General features: G+C 40.8%; 1 protein-coding gene across 1 annotated transcript in view; it reads left to right on the forward strand.

The window, feature by feature from the left end:
• LOC124595238 (transcription factor Dp-1) overlaps window positions 1-23,145 on the forward strand; it is a 220,183-nt gene that overhangs the window by 105,160 nt on the left and 91,878 nt on the right. The window contains exon 7 of the mRNA XM_047133897.1: window positions 8,816-9,028. Within this exon, the coding sequence (XP_046989853.1) occupies window positions 8,816-9,028 (213 nt within the window). The remainder of the gene's footprint in view (window positions 1-8,815; window positions 9,029-23,145) is intronic.

The following is a 23,145-nucleotide window of genomic DNA, read 5'->3' on the forward strand; positions in this document are numbered from 1 at the left end:
TTACTACTTGAGAGCAAGCTACGTGTAGTTTACAGTGAGAGAAGTACGAGTCTTTGAGATTGATCCTGCAATATTTTAAAGTTTGTCATTGCAATTCGTTAAACTGTAGGCTAATTTGATTTGAATTTGCAGTCTTTTAAATTGTAATGGCAGTTCAGTAGGGATCAGTGGTATTCTGCGGCTAAATGGTGTGTGCCATCTGTACTGTCCAGTCGTAAGTTCAGCTTCGATGATGATATTCAATAGCTGTTTAATCATAATCCTTGTTCCACTACATAATTTAGGTGAGTTGAGATTTCTGTGTAGTATAGTTGGAGATTCAATATTAAGTCGAAGGCAGTGTAATGGCATTCCTGGTATTTGCAGTGTGTTTACAAATTCTGTAGGGAAGTTCACACTTTGTTCAACATGTTCCATCGTGTGAATTGATTGAAATATTCTGTCTTCACTGGGAATTTTTTTATGAATATTAAAGTTGATATCGTCTATAATATTTTTAATTACCAAAATTGCCCTTTCAAATAGCAAGTCTGATTTGGTATAGTTGTAAACATTGTTTGGATAGATTTGGGGAATGAGTTTGTTTTCAGCTGTGGCTATGTTGCAGAAATCACTGTAGAGTTTAATGAGGCCATTTATCTGGTCAGTAGGATAAGTGTCTTTGCCTATTTGTAAAAGTTTTGAGTAAAATGTGCTGTTGTTTCGTCTTTTTATAGTTCAAGTCTCATATTTTTTGTTAGTTGCAGTATTTGTATGAGTGACCAGAGATGTAATTTTTTTTTTAAGCGTGTATTGGTCTTGTCTACTGATATTGGAATATGAGTAGAGCTCCTCGCATTGCTTCACAGTTTCCTCACAAGTCTTGTAACGTTCTGTCCATGGCTTTGAGTGATTTTTTTTTATGTGCCATTGTGCATCTGTCCGAGAAAATAATTTTAGCTCGCTTTAGAAGTTCACCCTGTCCATATGCTCTTTATATTTTACATACCAGGAGTTGTTCTTCAGCTATATTCAACAGTAGTTGTGGATTGGAATGGGCAGTTTGTCCTTCCACAACTGTGGGTGCAATCCTGGATGATGCCAGTGCAAGTGGAATGTGTTGTTTAGCAAGTATTTCCATTAGCAAAAGATTCATTGTGCCGCATGATGCATCCAAGTATATAATTCTTCCAGTGTTGTCAGTCCGGTCTATGATAACGTTGTTTCTTTTTGATTGTCACTTCGTGTTGAGAGCAATGTATTGTAGTAGTTTGGTAGCTATTTTCCTTTGTAATTGCGAAGTTTAGCACACTGATAGCATCTTTCTGTGGTGCTTGCATCCCGAGTTGTACTATGGTCTGGTTGTTCATTGCTAAATATTTATCTTCTAAGCAATTGTGTGTTTCATTGACGATGTTGTCATTGAATTCAATGGTCAGTAAAGGATGAGATTGTCGGATTTGGTGCAGTTTGTCATCACTCATACTCTCTTCGAAGGAGTACCATAGCTGTTTCGGATTCAATGGGTTAGATGTTGTTAGAATTATGGCGAATAAGTTTCTCATTTGTTCAGCTGAGACTGTGAGTGATACTTCTTGTAGTGTTATCACCCAGTGGTTATTATTTTCCTGTAGTCCTAAGCATTGGCATGCTTTTGTGTAGGTCTGGCATGGATAACTGTCAACAGCCGTGAGATCTGCGAAACTTGTTGGTCCCCGTATTTTGTGCATCAACATCCAGAGATATAGCTAAAAACAAAGATGATGTAACTAGAAACATTGGGCATAGTGCACCAGTTTTCATGATTGCTGGATGACCTTCTACTGGAATTCCTTGTTTTTGTCATTGAAAGATTTTTTTCTTGTTGTGTTCCATGTATTGACATGTAGGGACATTGACATATAGTAATATTTTGGTGAATGGCTCCATTTGGCACAATTGGTAAAAAGCTGTTAATGTTATGTTCTGACATGGTTCGCTTACAATTTTTCAAAACCCTCTGCCCATTCCCCAAACGTACTGCTAAAAGTTGCACAGTTAGTTCGCATCCATGTATGGGAAAACCGATAATCCGCCACACTGCTTTGCTATTGTTGATTTATCTTACCATTTGGTACATAAGGGTCTCTTCATTTCTGTTTTGCTTTTTGCTGTTCTTGGCTATTTTAAATACTTCCATGTCACTGCCTTTGTTCGCATACTCACACATATTTGATGAATTTCACTGTATTGCAGTATTCTACATCTGTGTGTCCTCGTAACATTGTGGAAAGTTGTGTTTTACGTGGAACTACCCAGTGATTATCTATTTGCAGTTCATCACTGCCTCATGTTCATATTTTTGCTATGAAGCCGCCATTATCGGGTGATTTTCTTTTATATTGGGGATAGCCATCAACTCTGCTTTGTATGTCATCCAAGAATGTTTTTGGGTATGTTTTTGTACATTTTCCATCATGGCAAATTGTGCTATGGCCCACAAAGTCTGTGAATCACATTTTTCACCATGACATCGTGCAGTTCCGAATTGGGAAATTCAGCGTGGATGATTTTATTAATATCTGTGGGATGAATTGTGTCATGTAGTCATATGAGATTGTGTGGTTGAGGCAGTCCTTGTTTTTATCATTTATTTGTGTACATCCAGCATGTAACAGTTCCAAAGATGTAATTGGATAGGTAAAAAATTACTCACCAAGCAGTGGCAGAACACACACTTAGAGGGTTATCGGAGTCAGTGGCTCCTTTTCAGACAGAAGGGTTGAAGGGGAAGAGGAGTGAAGGAAAAGGATATGAAAAGTCTAGGAAAAGCGGTAGATTTCAGGAAAGTCGCCCTGAACCACGGGTCGTGGGAGACAAACCGCACTGGATGAGAAGGGAAGACTGATAGTTGGGGACTGCATCGGATGAGATTTGAAAATCTGAGAGCTTGAAGTTGGAATACAGGATAATATGCAAGACAGAGATTACTGCTTATATCGTACACGAGGTAATAAGAGTGAAAAGCTAAGTGCATTGCATGTAATGGAGGTGGGCAAGGGAAAATAGACAGGCGAGAAAATGAAAGATGTAGAAAACTAAAACGGACTTCAGAAAGAAGAAGTTACTGTGAAGAAATGCTGAGAGGAAAACAATAATGTAAATCAAGGCCAGATGAGTGGCAAGAACCAAGGACATGTTGTAGCACTAGTTCCCACCTGCGGAGTTACGAGGAACTGGTGTCTAGGGAAAAAATCCAGATGGAGCACATGGTGAAACAGGCATTGAGGTCACGATTGTCAAGCTGTAGAGCATGTTCCGCAATGTGATATTTCTTGTTGCCAGTACACACCCTCTGTCTATGCCCATTCATCTAATTCACAATTTGGTGGTAGTCATGCTCATGTTAAAGGCCGAACAGTGTCTACATAACAGTCAGTATATGACGTGTTGTTTCACAGGTGGCTCTCCCTTTGATAGTATATGTTTTGGCAGTTATAGGGCATACATAGGGCAAGTCTTGCAGCAGGGATAGTAACGGGGGTAGGAGCCATAGGGTAGGAAGATGGGTACAGAAGGAGCAAAGGGTCAGACAAAAATAGTGGGGAGATTGGGAGAGTGACGAAAAGCTATTCTAGGTGTGGTGGGCAAGATTTCAGATAGAATGCATCCCATTTCAGGGCGTGATTTTAGGAAGTCATGGCCCTGTTGAAGTAGCCATTTAATACATTCCAAACCAGGACAATACTGAGTGACCAGTGATGTGCTTCAAAGTTGTTTTTTGGAGGGAGCAGCAGGACCAGGATTGGATGTAATGGCTCGGGAAATCTGCTTTTGATCTTCCACCTTTAAGCTCTCAGATTCTCAAATCTTTTCTAATGCAGGTCCCAACAGTCAGATCTCATCCCATGTAGTAAGTCACTCCTGACCCACGGTTGTGGGTGACCTTCCTGAAATCTACCCCTTTTCGTAGACCTCTCCAGTCATTTTCCTTCGTCCCTCTTCCTTTCCTTTAAGCCCTTCTGCATGAAGGAGCCACTGGCCCCAAAAGCTTTCCTAATTACAACCCCCTTTTCATTGTGTGTGCAGCTGTCACTTGGTGAGTAGATCTTTTATCTATCCAATTAAATTATTTTGTCAGAAATTGTTTTCATTGTTATATAAGTTCCAAAGATGTGGTATTTTGTGATGACTTCAGTAAACATCATTTGTTTTTGTCGGAAAAATCTGGCTAATTGGCATCTTGAGTATATTTGTGTGTGTGTGTCTCGGTCTTCCTGTGTATGATAACGAGATCACCAATGTTCCAATGTTATCAATGTTTTTGTCATTTGGGATTGCATCTTGAAGGTGGAAGAACTCCTTGGAAGTGACTTTTTTGTTTGTTTTTATGGCTCGTTTCGGGTTGTATTAGGTGACAGTTTTTTTCATTGTCCACAACTATGATGGCGACTTTGTCTACCTTAGGTGCATTAAATTGACGTTAGTGTTTTCCATGTCTTGTTTGTTTGGCTCGAGTTATAACTTTATAGTCATCAGAAATCATTCGGTTTAGTGCAGTTTTGAATATGTGAATCAGCTGATTGTATTCGTGTAAGATCCTCTGTATGTACTGGACTACTACTCCTCTCAATCCACTGAGATTTTGTGCATTGTTTATAGTTATGTTTCTTTATTTCTGACGAAATATACTTGCAGAAATTTTTTGGTGTTCGGTGAGTAGTGGCAGTAATGATCCTGTGTGTGCTAGATCTGTCCTAAAAACACAGTCAATAATTTTCTCTGTTAGTGTTGATAGAAGTGACACCGATAGGAGTCATTTGGAAGCATTCATTGTACACTTTCTTATTTTGAAGTACGTGATTTGATCGTGGTTAGCTGAAAACTCTCATCTCTGACATGAAATGACATGCAGACTGCCTGCTACTCAAAACTCACTTGCTCTCAAAGCACTGTAGTTGGAGCTGCGACCACCTGCAGACTAAGCTCTGTGAATATTCACTTTCTCAACTATGTGAATTATTAATTTACTAATCCTGAAACCAATAACAGCTTCAATATCCGATTTTACTAGCCAAAGCGTCGATATTTGGAAGTCGAAATAAATATCTTGGTACCACTAAATTTGCTTTTGTTGATGTTCATCTTATGTCCTCATTTCAAGACACTGTCCATTCCGTTCAACTGCTCTTCCAAGTCCTTTGCTGTCTCTGACGGAATTACAATGTCATCGGCGAACCTCAAAGTTTTTATTTCTTCTCCATGAATTTTAATACCTACTCCAAATTTTTCTTTTGTTTCCTTTACTGCTTGCTCAATATACAGATTGAATAACATTGGGGAGAGGCTACAACCCTGTCTCACTCCCTTCCCAACCACTGCTTCCCTTTCATGCCCCTCGACTCTAATAACTGCCATCTGGTTTCTGTACAAATTGTAAATAGCATTTTCTCGCTGTATTTTACCCCTGCCACCTTCAGAATTCAAAAGAGATCATTCCAGTTAACATTGTCAAAAGCTTTCTCTAAGTCTACAAATGCTAGAAACGTAGGTTTGCCTTTTCTTAACCTTTCTTCTAAGATAAGTCATAAGGTTAGTATTGCCTCACGTGTTCCAACATTTCTACGGAATCCAAACTGATCTTCCCCGAGGTCCGCTGCCACCAGTTTCTCCATTCGTCTGTAAAGAATTCGTGTTAGTATTTTGCAGCTGTGACTTATTAAACTGATAGTTCTTTATTATTATATAGTTCTTTATTATGGCATAATACCATACGTCTAGAAGATTAAAACGTGAACTTGAAATGCAGCGAACAGGTGAAACTAGCCAATATTGTGAATAAACACTTCTTTTCAAATAAATTGGCCTCAGCAGAAGAGATTAATAATAGTCAAAATTTCTTTAACAAACCGCCAAAAATAACTTTTTTGTTCTGCAAGGCGATTAACGCTGGACTGTCAGAAAGGTGGAAACAAAATAAAATCTGAAACTAATAATATATTTAGCCTTTCGTAATTATGTGAATGTATTTTAATTCACTTGTTAGCTCCCAACCACAGAAATCTGTTTTGTTTTCATCTGACATGAGAGCAATAAACAAAACGGAAACAACAAAATCACTTGAACACGGGTCACGTGAAGACTACCAGCTCCCCACTGCAACTCAAGACTGCTCTGTGCATCAGATCTAGATCTACGATATTTCCGAACCGGGACATTATTGGATAGTGGCCCTTCCCCTCCCTCGAGAGTTTGAGGTAGGAGGCCAAAAATTTAAAAAATCGACTTTTCAAAAATATCTTCATTTTGTAGCGCACATCTTTCTAAAGGGTCTGATACATAAAACATATATGATCGAGGGAACTTAAGACGTGTTATTTCGTCTTAAGTGTGCCGAAGTGCAGTGCCACGCCTCTCCACACAGCATTCTTCCATCGCACGTCTCTGCATTTCGCTCTGTGGAATTCAAACGTGTAATATTTTGTAATGGTTGCTATCAAACTATATTCACGCCAGCGGAAATTAAAATGTCCTGTGGCGCCTCTCCTGCTCCCAGTTGGTCGGTTTGACATCCTGCCCCTCTTAAAAAAAAAATTTGCCATTTATACTGGATGGGATTACTTGTAACCGGCAGAACAAGAACTCTTCAGTAAATTTGCAGTCTTTACTGCCTATTAGCTAATAACGTGCTGTTCTGTGTAGCATAAAATTAAATATATGGTACATAAAATGAGTAAAGACAAGAGACAAGCAAGACAGTACACGTTTCTTCAGTCCTCAAGTCCTAGCTATTTTTTCTCTTTAATCTTGCCACAGCTTTATATGGCGTACTTTCCTTTCTGGGAAAGAATCTATTACCTCATCAAAGTTCAACATTTTGCTATATGAAAAAAGGAAATGTCGTCGTCTAATAAAAGAAAAGCTGTTAATACAAATAGTACCCAAGACTGGTGTGGTTTCTCGATCTGATTACGTGTATTTTGTCACTGTCTTCTAGATAAAACGAAATAGGCCTGCCTAATATTGCAGCGATTGTTACACACACCAAATAAACGAGACTGTTTTGGCACAAATGATCATTTTTATAGTACGACAGAATATAATTCATGAATTACCAATATCAAATGCCTATTAGACCTACTACAAGCAAAAAGTTTTATGTTAGGAAATAGTTTCACATTTCACTCATGCTTTCTAGCTTCTGAAGCATGAGATCGATAAGAAGTAGTAGGAAATTAAATTTGAAATCATATTCTTCCGTAATTTGTGAGAGTCCCCGTTTCTTCTCCTTCCTCATTCTAACAAACAATCTTGTCATCACTAATTCTATAACTATTCCTGCCAGTGTCAAAATTTATTCTATGGTTAGGCCTTATTACGTGTATGTAGAACACGTTTTCCGTGCTACTCCCAGAATAGAACTTTAGTGGCTGTTAGCCAGGGATTGTTCAACTGGCCCTTAGTAGTGAGGCGGTCTGGCCAAAAATGTTCTTTCAAAATTTCATTTTCCTGGATACACGGAGAAGACAATACGTAATCTTTGTTTCCTGTTATTCCTGTTAGTCCCTTATTTCCACTCTGGTAGTCCGAATCTATGGAATTCACTAGTAATTATAACAACGCTGATCATTTGTGAACCCAGTCAACCACATAAACTGCGATTGTCATTCACCTTTTCGGCTTTATTCGCTCAGCTTGTATAAACCCGTCCCCTTTTGTCTGGAGGAAAGTTTATTTCTAGATGCGACGGGGATTCCCCTGGCAGACACATCAAGCACACTATGCACGCATTCAAAAATCAACTTAAGATTCATTCAGATAGCAGCATAGAATTTGATAAAAAATGTTCAAAAACCAACAGGGATGCGTTCAAAATCATAAGAGTAATCGATAGACCAACGTGCGCTGGATGCTTGGCGCTTTGTGAAACAAGGTCTTTCTCCTCAATAATATGAATTTGCTCCCCACCCCCTCCCGAAATTACTGCCCGGGGCAGAAATCCTGGTTTGCCCCCACCCCCTAGTTCCGTGCCTATTGTGCATACGTGAATCTGGCAGCTTAGGTGCACCAGTAAAATTTTTCCGGGTAGCATCTGGCTGCTTGCTGCTATTGCTTATACAGCTAACTGCCACACTTTTGTAGCCAGAAGTGGGAGAAGGTGCTACTCATATGCGACTCATCTGCACATGCGCATAAGCTCGCAACCGCTCCCACGAATTTAATGTAAACAGTTGTGACGTAACGCTCATCGGAGGCAATTTGTTGTTATGAAAGGTTCCTAAAGCCTTTGACACATTTTGCTGTTGGCAGATGCTTGTATGAGCACTGTTTCGTTCTCGTATATGGTGCATTTCCTTTGCAACTTACGGAAGCCCTCACATCCTCCGTACAGTCTCTCTCTGTTGCCACGTGTTTTCCATATGTTTGGAGCCGTGAAGAAATACGTTTGTGGTCCATTTGCTTCAGACAAAGAGGTGCACACCAATGAACAATCGTGGTTCTGTGGGCAACCGCAGATATTTTTCTGTGGATGCATTGACTGTTTTGTCTCACAGTGGGATAAATGTGTTAAGTTATGGTGACTACTTTTGAAATAATAAGCAGTTTGGTTACTTTTCACATTTTTCTAGTTTTCATTTGCCTGCCCCTGCCCCTAAACTGAAGCTGTTGTTTTAGAAAGTCCTACTTTATATTTAGAATTTGAATTATTTGACTACCATCAATGTCGAGTAACTATCCCTGGGTTTGCTATTCAGCTGGTGACAGTAAGGCTGCGCGTGGGACTTAAATTGTCTTTGTGCAAAACATCTTTGTTTTTGTTTCACTTGATTGGTTGACCTCAGACATTTTGTTTTAGCAATATGACCAGAAGAACATCAGGAGAAGAGTTTATGATGCTTTGAATGTCCTTATGGCTATGAACATCATCTCCAAAGAAAAAAAAGAAATACGATGGCTGGGTTTACCTACAAATTCGCTTCAAGAATGCCTTACTTTAGAAAAGGACAAACAGAAAAGAATTGAAAGAATAAAAGTTAAAACACAACAGTTGCAGGACCTTATTTTACAGGTAAGATTTAATCCTTAACTCATTGATCTCTACTTGGTATTTGTCTTGCAATATAAAATTGTTAGATTTTTTGGTAATAGTTTCACAGTATTGTCAGACTGCAACCATAGAAAAGCCCAAATCTGAAAGCAGGGTCGATAATGGGGTACAACACTCAGCACTGAAAGCGTGTTTATTGAAACATCGTTGCTCAGCCAGAAGGGGGAGTGCTGTCAGTTATACAAATATCAACTGTTCCGAAATATACAAATGAAAGAAATTTTGAGAAAGTTACAGAAATGATAAATACTAAATAATTGTTGGTGGTCAGATCTGAACTGGCAACTAGCAGCATTACAGCCTGTGAGGCTAACTGCTGTGTCACATTGTATGCACCACAGCTCACAGGATTGCTCCCTCTCCTTGCTGTTCCAAAAATCTTATTCAGCACCATGGATCTAAATATTGTCAGTTTTCCTTTATATGGAGTGCTGGCCAATCCTCACATTGTGGTCGTAATGTCACATCCTCTTCACTGTAATGTGCATCAAAACCTTCGTGTCAAAGCTTGGCAATCATTGAGCACACCTCCAATTTCCTTGAACAAGAAACACACATCACAAATCTACAACTGAGTACTGTAGCTGTGGTTTGCACAGGGGGCTTGTATATCATCTCTGCGCTTTTGTCTTTTTGATGATTGGTCGTAATTGTATGCTTTGTGTGTGTGTCTCAGTTGATGAGCAGCAAGCCTAAAGTATTACAGTAACTTTACTAATAGTCTCACTTTCCACACAAGTGTACAAATACATACCAAGATTTTGCCAGCTGTGTTTGGCATTTTAGAGCTCTCAGTGTTTCTCCTGAGTGCCCAGTGTTTCGTATATAGTCATCTATAGTATCATCTGGTTGGACCAGGAACAGTGTTGCCATTGTCATTTTTGCCTCGTGACCATAGAGCAAAAAGAACTAGTGTCATCCTTCACTGTGTTTTACGCAAATGTCACGGGCAGCATTGTATACCATTCTTTCTGTTGGATATCGAAGTACATCAAGAGCCTGTCTACCTACATCTTATTGAAGCATTCTGGGAGGCCATTTGTCTTTCCGTAGACAGTTGTCATCCTCTAGTTAACATATGTGAAATTATCTCTTGTACCGAGTCTCAGTTGGAAAACCTCTCCACAATCATGGATCATCACATGAGGTGCTCCATTCCATGGTTCAAAATGATGTCTTCCATAATGAACGTTGCAATTTCCACATATTCGGCAGTTGGCACAGCCTTGGTGGCAGCATAGCAGGTGGAGGTAGACAGTGCAGACTATTATCCACCAGTTCCTGTTTGTCGACTTCGGGAACTTCCCGAAAAGGTAGATTCTAATTCTGTGGAATGGTGCTGCTGCTGGCAGAGTTTGTACCAAATATTCTGGAGGGAAATGTGACATTTGTTTCCATCAGTAGTGTTTCTTGCAGTGGGTATCATATTGTGTAACAGATCGGAAGAGACCTGGCCAGTGATATCTACGTCTGATTGTGCCTAGTCTACACAAATCCCAAGTGACTGACCAGATGTTGGAGTGTCATGGAAATACATTAGGATAGCTGGCCACAAATGAGCTGCATAATTGGCAATCATTTCCACGCCATTGGAATTGTGCTACAAATACCACCTTTGTTGAATGATCAAGAAATTTTGGAAGCTCTTATACAATATTCTATGTCTTAATTGAAATGTTTATAAGGTGGTTCCTTCTTCTTCAATGTTCATATAGTTTTCAGCAGAAGTGACATCTACTGCAGTGATTACTCAGATTTCACCCATGTTGCTGTCTTTTCCCAAAGGATTCCTTGAAAGGTAGTTGATATCCTTGTGTTGGCATCAGTAGTTGTATACCACTGTGATGTTGTACTCCTGAAACTTTAGTGCCCATCGTGCCAGTCGACCCGACAGGCCCTTCAGGCTAGTTGGCCAGCGCAGTGAATGGTAGTCCTTTATAATTGTGATGATTTGTCAAATACTACCACAATTTGTTAACGCTTTGGAAACCAGACACTTAAAAGAGTATTGGGTATAGGAAATTGGCCATTTGTGCCGTTATTAAAAGCATCACTGGAACATGTGTAATTGATGTATCATCAAGGCTAATATATAATAAAACAGGACCAGACTGCAGGATTTATTTTTCATATTTACTTTAGTTCTGTGATGGATTACTGATTTTAAAATGATGACAGGCAGTATAATTGTCCTCCCTAGGAAAAAAGTGCTAGGTGAGTTACTGAACAATTTCTTCCTCTTGAACTTCCAAAATTTCTTGAAAATTCAACAGACATGATGTATTTGTAACAGAACTACAGCAGAATGCGAGGCCTGAAGAATACATGCAAAAAATTACGTCAGTGCGATCGTGGTAGCTCAGCATTCATGACATCAGCTGTTATTCTTGCTAATGTTTCTATCGAACTAATTCCAGAAATTGACAACAGAAGGCAGCACCAGTCAAGTGGCAGTCCCGAGACACACGTACATTGTTCTCATATGAAGTGAGTTTTAGTTTTTGAGTGATAGAAGGCTTGCGCATCGAGCAATTTGCAGCATGACCTATACCCGGGCTTCGTTTCCAAAGTGTTAACGAGTCAGACAACTGCAAGCCAATCTTTTTCGGTTGTAGTCCACTTCGGGTGGGAAGAGTATTATGGAAGCATAAGCTATTACTTTTTCAACAACTTTCGAAATATGCACTAGATCTACCCCTATACAATAACCACTAGTGTCAGTGTGAAGTTCTGTATCGGCGTTCTTGTCCTACTATGCTAGGACTGGAGATGATGATAGCACCTCCTCAAGGACAAGGAAAATTTCTAGGAAAATTTGGTCTCTCTCTTCAGTAGTTCTTGCAAGGAATGTGCCTTAGACAGTAGTCCTTTATAAATCACAGGTACTAATAGCCCTTTCTGGGAGCAACTCATGTCATAAATGTGCCAAGGAGTCAGAAAATTTGTGACTGCCCTTTTGTACCTCTGGATAGGGGTGAACTCTTATTGTAATGCACTAGGTGCCCCAAGATTTTTATTTAATCTGTGGCAGAGAAGTTCTTTTTTTGGATTCAGGTGGGAGGCGTGCAGTCAGAACACACTTCAACACTGTTTGCTTACCTGCCAACTTTCCCATTTAGGCAGGAAGCTACAGATTTTATGTTATTCCCCCACTACCCGATTATTTCATTATTTCTACCAATTTTTTGGTAATTATTGTCAAACTAAGACATTTGTTGTGAAAAGCCACTATTTCAGTTTTTTGGCCAATGATTGGAAGTAATTTTCTCATTAGTTGCTTTTAATCAATATACACTTTGAAGTTCATAGAAATCAGGAAACACTTGCAACCTATACATTGAGTGTTATTTTTCCCCTGACATATGCATTTTGTAGAACATTTACATTGCTAAGTGTTGTGTTCTCTTTGGACTTGGGTGGTGTCATTGTGCTTAGGCAAAGTCACTTAGTATTCAACATTTTTATAATTGGTATAAATTTTTAGAGTGGATGGTTGTGAGTGTTATTTTGTTACCTGACTGTCTGAAAGGTTTTATAAATTTAGGCCAGATGGATGGTGAGAACCACGTACATATTGTAACGCTATTTCCCACCTGTGGAGTTCTGAGAAACTGGTGTCAGGAGGGAGAATCCAGGTGGGCACATGCGGTGAAACAGGAACCAAGGTCATGACTATTATTTAGTTAGGCTGTTACAGTAGACAGGATATTGATGTATTTGTAGAGAAACTTCTATCATCTTTGTTCATTGCTTCTACAGGCAAGTGCTTCATTTCAATACAACTGAATTAAGGTGCTCTGCTTTGAGATATGATTGGGAAAGTTTCATTTCCTATCATTGTTGGAAATCGCTAAAAATTCATTGTTGGAAATCGCTAAAAATTCCTTTTGAGCAAATCTCTAGAATCTGCTTTTTTCCTGAAATCTTTGCTTTGCCTGTTTTCACTGGAGGGGTAAGCTGGAGCCAGAATTCTAATGTTAGTCACATCATGTTATGACAGCTGAAGTACAGCCTAATCTGAAAGCGACCACTTTTCATTTTAACTCGCATGTAAAATCATTAACTGGGATCTGAGATTGAAGGAAGCAATCAGAAAAAATAACTCATATATTTGTGGAAGTTATTTATACGGAAAATGGTACAGGATGCACCTAATAAAGGCAGTGAAAGACAAATCTTAAAAGAATTCAATTGATAAGAGTTGTTTGCATCTTATGCCCCCCCCCCCCCCCCCCCCCCCTTGCATTCTAGTCGTCATATCAACCGTCTTTAGCTGATAGCAACTGACTGAACCTGAGTAAAGTAGCTCATAACAATATCAGGTCCTTTCCGAACTACAGCATGAGAGTCTTTATCATTCTCAATGCTACCACCACCTGTATCAGCTTGTTTCTTCGTCAGAATCTCTGTAAGCTCATTCACAGTTGCCTGTGAAAGTAAGAATGTTATTACAAGATTGCCCTGAAATCTTTTATTTGCTAAAACCTCTGTGGTAACTGTCTATTCTACTTTAAGGAAATCATCTCCTGCAGTGAACGCTGCAGTACCACAGCCAGCGTTTGCACAATAGTTTAACACAGTCTGCCAAACCACACCATTCCAGCCCGAAGTGATACATTGAGCTGGATCCTTAAAATGAAATAATAGTTACAGTGGATGCAGATTCTGAAATAGCGTTAGAAAGAATATTGTATAATTTCTGCAATAAGTAATATTGTAAGTTTGACAAAAAATTTAAATAAGTGGATTCTAACTCTGCCATATGTCTTGCACATCAAATTGCGTTCTGAAATTCTGTACATTACGAGGTAAATAAGACACATTTCACATTTCCAGGTAACAACAAAACTGTGAATAGCCTGTAGTCTTCTTTTTGCATGTGGGGCTGGATTGCACTCAGCACCTGCATTTTGCATTCACAGAATGATTTATGCCGAGCTGTTGAGGTTGTAATACAACAGAGTTATCTTTTAGTACAATAAAAAGTAGCAGTAATCATATGTTCTCTTACTTTATTACAATTTAAATGATAATCATGAGTTGTGTAAAACATAACATGTCATACTGCGACTTTGTAATATATAGAGTACAATTATTGAACTTCATGAAATAAAATGGTCATAACTTCTGAAAGTTAGTGTTAGGATGTCCAAACTGCACGGTTGGCCGTGGGGCACAATGGGAATTAGTAAGCTTGTCTATGATGTGGTTTAGCGACAGAGCCCACTTTCATTTGGATGGGTTTGTCAGTAAGAAAAATTGGCGCATTTGAGGGACTGAGAATTCGCATTTCGCGATCGAGAAGTCTCGTCGTTCTCAATGGATGACTGGGTGGTGTGTTTTGTCCAGTCAGGAATTATTGGTGTGATATTGCTTGATGGTAACTACCAAATGGTATGTGAAGGTTTTGGAAGATGATCTCATCCCCATTATCCAAAGTGACAGAGATTTTGACAAGACATGGTTCACGAAGATGTGACAAGCAGGAGTGTGGTTGTCCTGGAGGAGCACTTTGGGGACCACATTCTGGTTCTGGGATACCCAGTGACCACTGGCATGGGCCGTGACTGGCCACCATATTCTCCAGATCTGAACATATGCTACTCCTTTTTGTGGGGCTATATTAAAGACAAGGTGTACAGCAATAATCTCTAAACCGTTGCTGAGCCGAAGAGCCCATTCTGCGGGTCATGCAGAATTTTGCTAATTGTTTGCGCCGCATCATTTCCAATGATGACAGGCAGTCAAACATGTCATAACCAACCGTATTTACTCGAATCTAAGCCGCACCTGAAAAATGAGACTCGAAATAAAGGAAAAAAAAAAAATTCCCAAATCTAAGCCGCACCAGAAATTTGAGACTCGAAATTCAAGGGCAGAGAAAAGTTTTAGGCCACACCTCCAAATCAAAACAAAGTTGGTCCATTGTAATATGAGACCCAATTTAGGTCGAACGGAAGACGATACAGTAGTTTGGTTCGAGTCGTAATCTTAGCAGTTAAGCTTTACCAGGTAGCCATTGCTATGCGTCAGGCGCTCTGTCTGTATTTATTCGGGTACCCTTCCTTTTTCACGTGCTTCGTCTGGTTTGAATCGATTGCTTATTTTGCTTTGATCTGATAAGTGCCGTTTTATTTGTTATAGGTATTTACGTCACTCTAAGCTGAAAATGCATTACTGTACTGCGTCATGCATTGTTTGTCGCATTCTGATAGTGCGTGTTTACAGCGTGTCGCCGCTCGCGGCATGGCTTGCTTTTGTGCGCGCTACCGCCGCTTACAATTAAAAAAAAACAAAAAGGAGAGGAATCGTCTCATTAGCGAAACAATGGCAAGAGACTGCTATTTGTTGTTACTTACACTGTTGCTTTCTTTGACAATGATCAACAAGAACCAAATAATAGACTGCGTATGATAGAACATGTTCTGAATGAGAGTTAGGCGAAAATTTTTCTCCGTTTGAAAATTTTTGCGGCCGCTTCTTTAGTACATCAAATTCTGCACAGAAATTAGTCATCTTAGATTTAAAAATCTACTCAGTTGCTGTGCTTCATTTCTGACTGTGTCACTATTAGGCATAAGAATAATATGAATATAAACATGATACGATACATATATTCTTCCGCATTTGCTGTTGTCTCACTCAAGTTTCGTAGTTTATTAGGCAGACAGGATTTAAATGAGATAGCAGCAAACATGAAAGAACACATGGCAAAATGTTTATATTCGTATTATTCTTATGGTGAAGATAATACTGCATGTGATTCACATTTCATCAGGTTCCTATTAGCAACCATCTCTTCTCACAGGTAGGAAAAAATTCAGAACGTAGAGTTGGCCATACTGACAAACATCCCTAACAGTCTTGCCAGTCGGATTTTCGTAGCACATTGAAATTCTGCTACATTCGAAGATGAACAATATGAAATTTGTATTTTACTTTGCACTCGGTTCTAAGCCGCAGGCGGTTTTTTGGATTACAAAAACCGGAAAAAAGTGCGGCTTGGATTCGAGTAAATACGTTTTGTGCGTGTGTGTGCGTGCGTGCGCGAGTGTATACCTGTCCGTTTTTCCCCCTAAGGTAAGTCTTTCCGCTCCCAGGATTGGAATGACTCCTTACCCTCTCCCTTAAAAGCCACATCCTTTCGTCTTTCCCTCTCCTTTCCTCTTTCCTGATGAAGCAACTGTTGGTTGCGAAGGCTTGAATTTTGTGTGTATATTTGTGTTTGTTTGTGTGTCTATCAACATGCCAACGCTTTCGTTACATCATATATGAGTTTAATAGAGGGAAACATTCCACGTGGGAAAAATATATCCAAAAACAAAGATGATGTAACTTACAAACGAAAGCATTGGCATGTTGATAGACACACACACACACACACACACACACACACACACACACACACACACACAAGCAGACATTTGTAAAGTACAGAGGCAAAGATGTTGTTGAATGACAGGTGAGGTATGAGCGGCGGGAACTTGAAATTAGCAGAGGTTGAGGCCTGGTGGGTAACGGGAAGAGAGGATATACTGAAAGGAAAGCTGTTTTCAGGTTGTCGGTGTAATGGTTCAGGGATTCCGGACTGGAGCACATTCGTTTGCCACAAAGACCTAGGCTGTAGGGAAGGGACCGTTTGATGTGGAATGGGTGGCAGCTGTCACAATGGAGGTACTGTTGCTTGTTGGTGGGTTTGATGTGGACGGATGTGTAAAGCTGGCCATTGGACAGATGGAGGTCAACGTCAAAGAAAGTGGCATGGCATTTGGAGTAGGACCAGGTGAATCTGATGGAACCAATGGAGTTGAGGTTGGAGAGGAAATTCTGGAGCTCTTCTCCACTGTGAGTCCAGATCATGAAGATGTCTTCAGTAAATCTGTACCAAACTTTGGGTTGGCAGGCCTGGGTAACCAAGAAGGCTTCCTCTAAGCGACCCATAAATAGGTTGGCATACGAGGGGGCCTTCCTCGTACCCATGGCTATTCCCTTTAATTGTTGGTATGTCTGGCCTTCAAAAGTGAAGAAGTTGGAGGTAATGAGGAAACATGTTTTAGGTAGGGTGGCAGGTGATCGGCGTGAAAGGAAGTGCTCCATCGCAGCGAGGCCCTGGACGTGCGGAATATTTGTGTATATGGAAGTGGCATCAGTGGTTACAAGGATGGTTTCCGGGGGTAACAGATTCGGTAAGGATTCCAGGCGTTCAAGAAAGTGGTTGGTGTCTTGGATGAAGGATGGGAGACTGCATGTAATGGGTTGGAGGTGTTGATCTAAGTAGGCAGAGATACGTTCTGTGGGGGCTTGGTAACCGGCTACAATGGGGCGGCCGGGATGATTGGGTTTGTGAAATTTAGGAAGTAGGTAGCAGGTGGGGTCAGGAGGTTGATGGAGTCAGGTGAAAGGTTTTGTAGGGGGCCTAAGCTTCTGAGGATTCCTTGAAGCTCCGCCTGGACATCAGGAATGCGATTACCTTGGCAAACTTTGTATGTAGTGTTGTCTGAAAGCTGACGCAGTCCGTCAGCCACATACTCCCTACGATAAAGTACCACAGTCGTGGAACCCTTGTGCGCCGGAAGAATGACAATGGATTGGTCAGCCTTCAGATCACGGATAGCCTGGGCTTCAGCAGTGGTGATGTTGGGAGTAGGATTAAGGTTTTTTAAGAAGGATTGAGGGACAAGGCTGGAAGTGAGAATTTCTTGGAAGGTTTGGAGGGGGTGATTTTGAGGAAGAGGAGGTGGGTCCCGCTGTGACAGAGGATGGAACTGTTCCAGGCAGGGTTCAATTTGGATAGTGTCTTGGGGAGTTTGATCATTAGGAGTAGGATTGGGATTATTTTTTCTTCGTGGCAAAGTGATATTTCCAGCAGAGTGTACGGGTGTAGGACAGTAAATCTTTGACGAGGGCTGTTTCGTTGAATCTGGGAGTAGGGCTGAAGGTGAGGCCTTTGGATAGGACAGAGGTTTCGAATTGGGAGAGAGGTTTGGAGGAAAGGTTAACTACTGAATTAAGGTGTTGTGGTTCCAGATTGTGTTGATTAGAATTTTGTGGTTTTGGGGGGAGTGGAGCTGGAAGTGGGAGATTGAGTAGATGGGAGGGACTGGGTCTGTGTGCAATGAGAGGAGGTTGAGGTTTGCTGAAAAGGTTGTGGAGGGTGAGTGAATTGCCTTTCCAGAGGTGGGAAACCAGGAGATTGGATAGTTTTTTGAGGTGGAGGGTGGCATGCTGTTCCAATTTGCAGTTGGCCTGTAGGAGGATGCTCTGAACAGCCGGTGTGGATGTGGGAGAGGAAAGATTGAGGACTTTTATTAAGGATAGGAGTTGACGGGTGTGTTCATTGGCTGAGTTGATGTGTAGGTGAAGGATTAGGTGGGTGAGGGCAATGGATTGTTCAGTTTGGAACTGGTATAGGGACTGATGGAAAGAAGGGTTGCAGCCAGAGATGGGAACTTTAAGTGTGAGGCCTTTGGGGGTAATGCCAAATGTAAGATAAGCCTAAGTAAATAAAATATGGGAGCGTAATCTGGCTAGCGAAGGCATATTTGCGGAGGGAATGTAAATAAAAGTTAATGGGGTCATTGTGGGGGGGTGTTGTGAGGGTGACATGGTATTAGAAGGTGGAAAGTGTAACATGAGGCTGAAATGAAAATGAAAATAAAAATATATGGGGAGAGATAAAGGTGAACTAGAAAGCAACTGGAGATCTGGTGTGAAAAAAGTCGAAAAAGTGTTGGTTAAAGTTGAGCTATGTTGATTCTGTGGTGAACTGGGGTTGGTAAACAACGATGTGCACAAAGGTTGGGTGGTTGTGTTGCCGCCAAAACACATTAAACGGTGGAGAAACTTGGGAAAATTTCGAAAAAACTGCGTGTAAATGTATTAAAAGGAGTGGTTTTGTGGTGGCAGATTATGAAAATGAGGCTAACAATTGTCTGACGAAGAAAAAATGACGTTAAAACCTGTGGGAAGTGGCTAAAAATGATCATTGATGTGGGAAAAACAGAAATGTAAATAAAGCGAAAGTTGTTAGATCTAGCTGAAATGTTTGTTTAATAGGTGAAAGGAACTGTTTGTGAACTGGAAATGGTGGATTTTATAGCAGCGGTAGTGTTGAAAGCGGAAAAAAATTTTTTGGTTATCATTTGGAACTGGGTTACATATTATTGAGTATATATAGGCGGGATAAAATTGTATGGTAGATTACGATAAAAAGGAGAAGGTGAATACAAAGTGAAACTACTTGCAAAAACAGAAAGAGAAAGTAAGATGACAGAAAAGATTTCGAAATGCAACAGTGAAAATAACAAACGTAATTGTTGGGTTCAAATTAATTATATGAATTTAATAGAGGGAAGCATTCCACGTGGGAAAAAATATCTAAAAACAAAGATGATGTAACTTACTAAACGAAAGCGTTGGCATTTTGATAGAGACACACACACACACACACACACACACACACACACACACACACACACACACACACACAAAATTTAAGCTTTCGCAACCCACGGTTGCTTCATCAGGAAAGAGGGAAGGAGAGGGAAAGACGAAAGGATGTGGGTTTTAATGGAGAGGGTAAGGAGTCATTCCAATCCCGGGAGCGGAGAGACTTACATTAGGGGGAGAAAAGGACAGTTATACACTCGCGCACGCACACACACACACACACACACACACACACACACACACACACACATCCATCCGCACATATACAGACACAAGCAGACATTTGTAAAGGCAAAGAGTTTCGGCAGAGATGTCAGTCGAGGCGGAAGTACAGAGGCAAAGATGTTGTTGAATGACAGGTGAGGTATGAGCGGCAGCAACTTGAAATTAGAGGAGGTTGAGGCCTGGTGGGTAACGGGAAGAAAGCATTCCCTGAAATGAGATCCATCCTTCATGAAATCCTCCCCACTCCACCAAGAGAGTCTTTCCGCCGTCCACCTAACCTTCGTAACCTCTTGGTTTATCCCTATGAAATCCCAAAACCACCTTCCCTACCCCTCTGGCTCCTACCCTTGTAACCAGCCCCAGTGTAAAACCTGTCCCATGCACCCTCCCACCACCACCTACTGCAGTCCTGTAACCTGGAAGACGTACACGATCAAGGGCAGAGCCACGTGTGAAAGCACCCATGTGATTTACCAACTGACCTGCCTACACTGTGAAGCTTTCTATGTGGGAATGACCAGCAACAAACTGTCCATTCTCATGAATGGACACAGGCAGACAGTGTTTGTTGGTAGTGAGGATCACCCTGTGGCTAAACATGCCTTGGTGCACGGCCGGCACATCTTGGCACAGTGTTACACCGTCCAGGTTATCTGGATACTTCCCACTAACACCAACCCGTCAGAACTCCGGAGATGGGAACTTGCCCTTCAGTATAGCCTCTCTTCCCGTTACCCACCAGGTTTCAACCTCCGCTAATTTCAAGTTGCTGCCACTCATACCTCACCTATCATTCAACAACATCTTTGCCTCTGTACTTCCGCATCGACTGACATCTCTGACCAAACTTTTTGCTTTTACAAATGTCAGCTTGTATCTGTATATGTGCGGATGGATATGAGTATGTGTGCGCGCGAGTATATACCTGTCCTTTTCTCCCCCTAAGGTAAGTCTTTCCGCTCCCGGGATTGGAATGACTCCCTACCCTCTCCCTTAAAACACACATCCTTTCGTCTTTCCTTCTCCTTCCCTCTTTCTGATGAAGCAACCGTTGTTTGCGAAAGCTCGAATTTTGTGTTTGTGTTTGTTTGTGTGTCTATCAACATGCCAACGCTTTCGTTTGGTAAGTTACATCATCTTCACCCTGTAATTGCACAGGTAAAATGTACACACCAAGTGGCAGCAGAAGGAAACGTACATAAGTTATGAAAAATGTGCAATCTTTCAGAACCAGTGGCTCCTTCTGGCAGAAGGATTGAAAGGAAATGAAGACGGATGAAAGTGGTAGTTATACTAATGTAGGAAACTGATGAACAATGTTTACATAACAAGTGGTAGATGATATATGTCATTTCACATCTTCCTATGACAGCATATGTTATGCCACTTACGGGTCTGATATGGGTGGTGGTAAGAGAGCACATAGGGCAAGTCTTACAGTGGGGAGAGACACAGGAGTAGGAGCCATATGGTAGGGAGAAGGATGCAGAAGCAGCATAGGATCTGACACCGATATTGCGAAGACTGGGATGGCGACGAAAGCTATTCTTGGGGTGGTGGACAAAATGTCACACAGAGTGGACCTCATTTCAGGGCATAGTTTTAGAAAGTCATAGCCTTGTCGATGTAGTTGATTAATACACTCGGAACAAGGATGATGTTGAGTGTAAGAGGTGTACTAAGTTGTTTTTTGGTGGGTTTGTCAGTGCCAGGATTGGATGTGATGGCCTGGGAAATCTGCTTTTGAACTAAGCTGGTGGAGTAATTACATCTAGCGAAGGCTGAGATGACTGTTGGTGTATTGCTGTAAAGAGACTGCATCTGAACAAATAAGTTTGCCTCAAATACAAAGGCTGTGTGGATGGGAGCAGTTCAAATAGAAAGGATGGCAACTGTCAAAATGTGTAACTATTGTTGTTTGTTAGTAGATTTAATGTGGACAGAAGTGTGTGGCACCCCTCGGTGAGGATGAGATCAACTTCAGGGAAAATGGAATGAGATTCCAAATAGGCCAATGTGAAATTTAGTAGGAAGAATGTATTTAGAGGTTTCAAAAATTTGATCAGATGGTCAACCTCAACACGAGTCCATATGGCTAAAATTTCAGCGATGTATCTAAACCAAATCAGGTTGTGGATCCCAAGAAACCCCCCTCTTACTGACACATGAAAAGGTTGGTATAGGAAGCAGCTCTATGCACCCTTCTACCACCACCTATACCAACCCTGTAAGTAGCAAAACATATGCTATCAAAGGGAGAGCCACCTGTGAAATGACACGTCATGTACCTGCTGTAAGGTAAACATTGTTCTGCATTGGTATGACTACCACCAAGTTGCCAGTTAGGATGAATTGGCATAGACAGTGAATGTATATTGGCAACGAACAATATGCTATTGCAGAGCATACTCTACAACATAGCAGTCATGACCTTGGTGCCTGTTTAACCACACATGCCATCTGGATTCTCCCTCTTGACTCCAGTTTCTCAGAACTCCGCAGGTGGGAACTGGCGTTACAACATGTGCTTGGTTCTCACCCTCCACCTAACCATAATTTATGATAATTACTTTCATCTCAGCACCTCTTTTTGAGAAGTATTTCCTCTGTTCATTCCCTCTTACATTTCTATAGCTTTTATTTTCTGATAAGATACGCGTAATCCCCCTTCCCCCTGTTCCTCACCTATCTACCATGTATAATGCACTTAGCTTTCCACTCTTATCAACTCTTGCACAATGTGTTTTTCCCCCCAGTAATCTCTTTTGTGCTTTTTACCCTATCTTCCACCCTTACAGATCTTAGGTTTTAAAATCTTGTCCTGCACAATCCCAACAGTCTGTCTTTCATTCTCTTCCCGCTCAGTAAGTCTCCCCTGACTAGAAGTTCTGGCCGATTCTTTTAACTCTTCTTGTTTCCTAAATCTTTCCTGTCATTTTTAATCATCACTCTTCCTTTCCCGTAACCCTTCTGCCAGAAGAGTGAGCCAGTGGCTCTGAAAGCTTCCACATTTTCCTCAACTTTTGTGTTTGTTTTTTGCTGGGCAAGTAGATTATTTATCTATTTTGTTATATTACGTTTTCAAAAACTGAAAATATTCCATTCTGGACTTTCCATTGTTTGATGATCAAGAAATTGATTAGTTTCTTTGAAGTGCTATGTCTAGTTGTATTAAGTTTCTTTCCACAAATAATATTGTGACGACGACTGCTAGATGGCATTACATTTGATGAAATCACTGGCAACAATGGCTGTGCATCAGGAGTAACACTGACAGATCTGTGACTATGATATACACTGATAAAAAAAAAATTAACACCAAGGAGGAGTTGTGTGACATAAACTAAAGTTGGTAGGCATGTTTCTACATCTGAAAGATTATATCTATTAAAATTTTGTGCGGG

Source organism: Schistocerca americana, chromosome 2 (genome assembly GCF_021461395.2).
Source record: "Schistocerca americana isolate TAMUIC-IGC-003095 chromosome 2, iqSchAmer2.1, whole genome shotgun sequence".
NCBI classification, from domain to species: domain Eukaryota; kingdom Metazoa; phylum Arthropoda; class Insecta; order Orthoptera; family Acrididae; genus Schistocerca; species Schistocerca americana.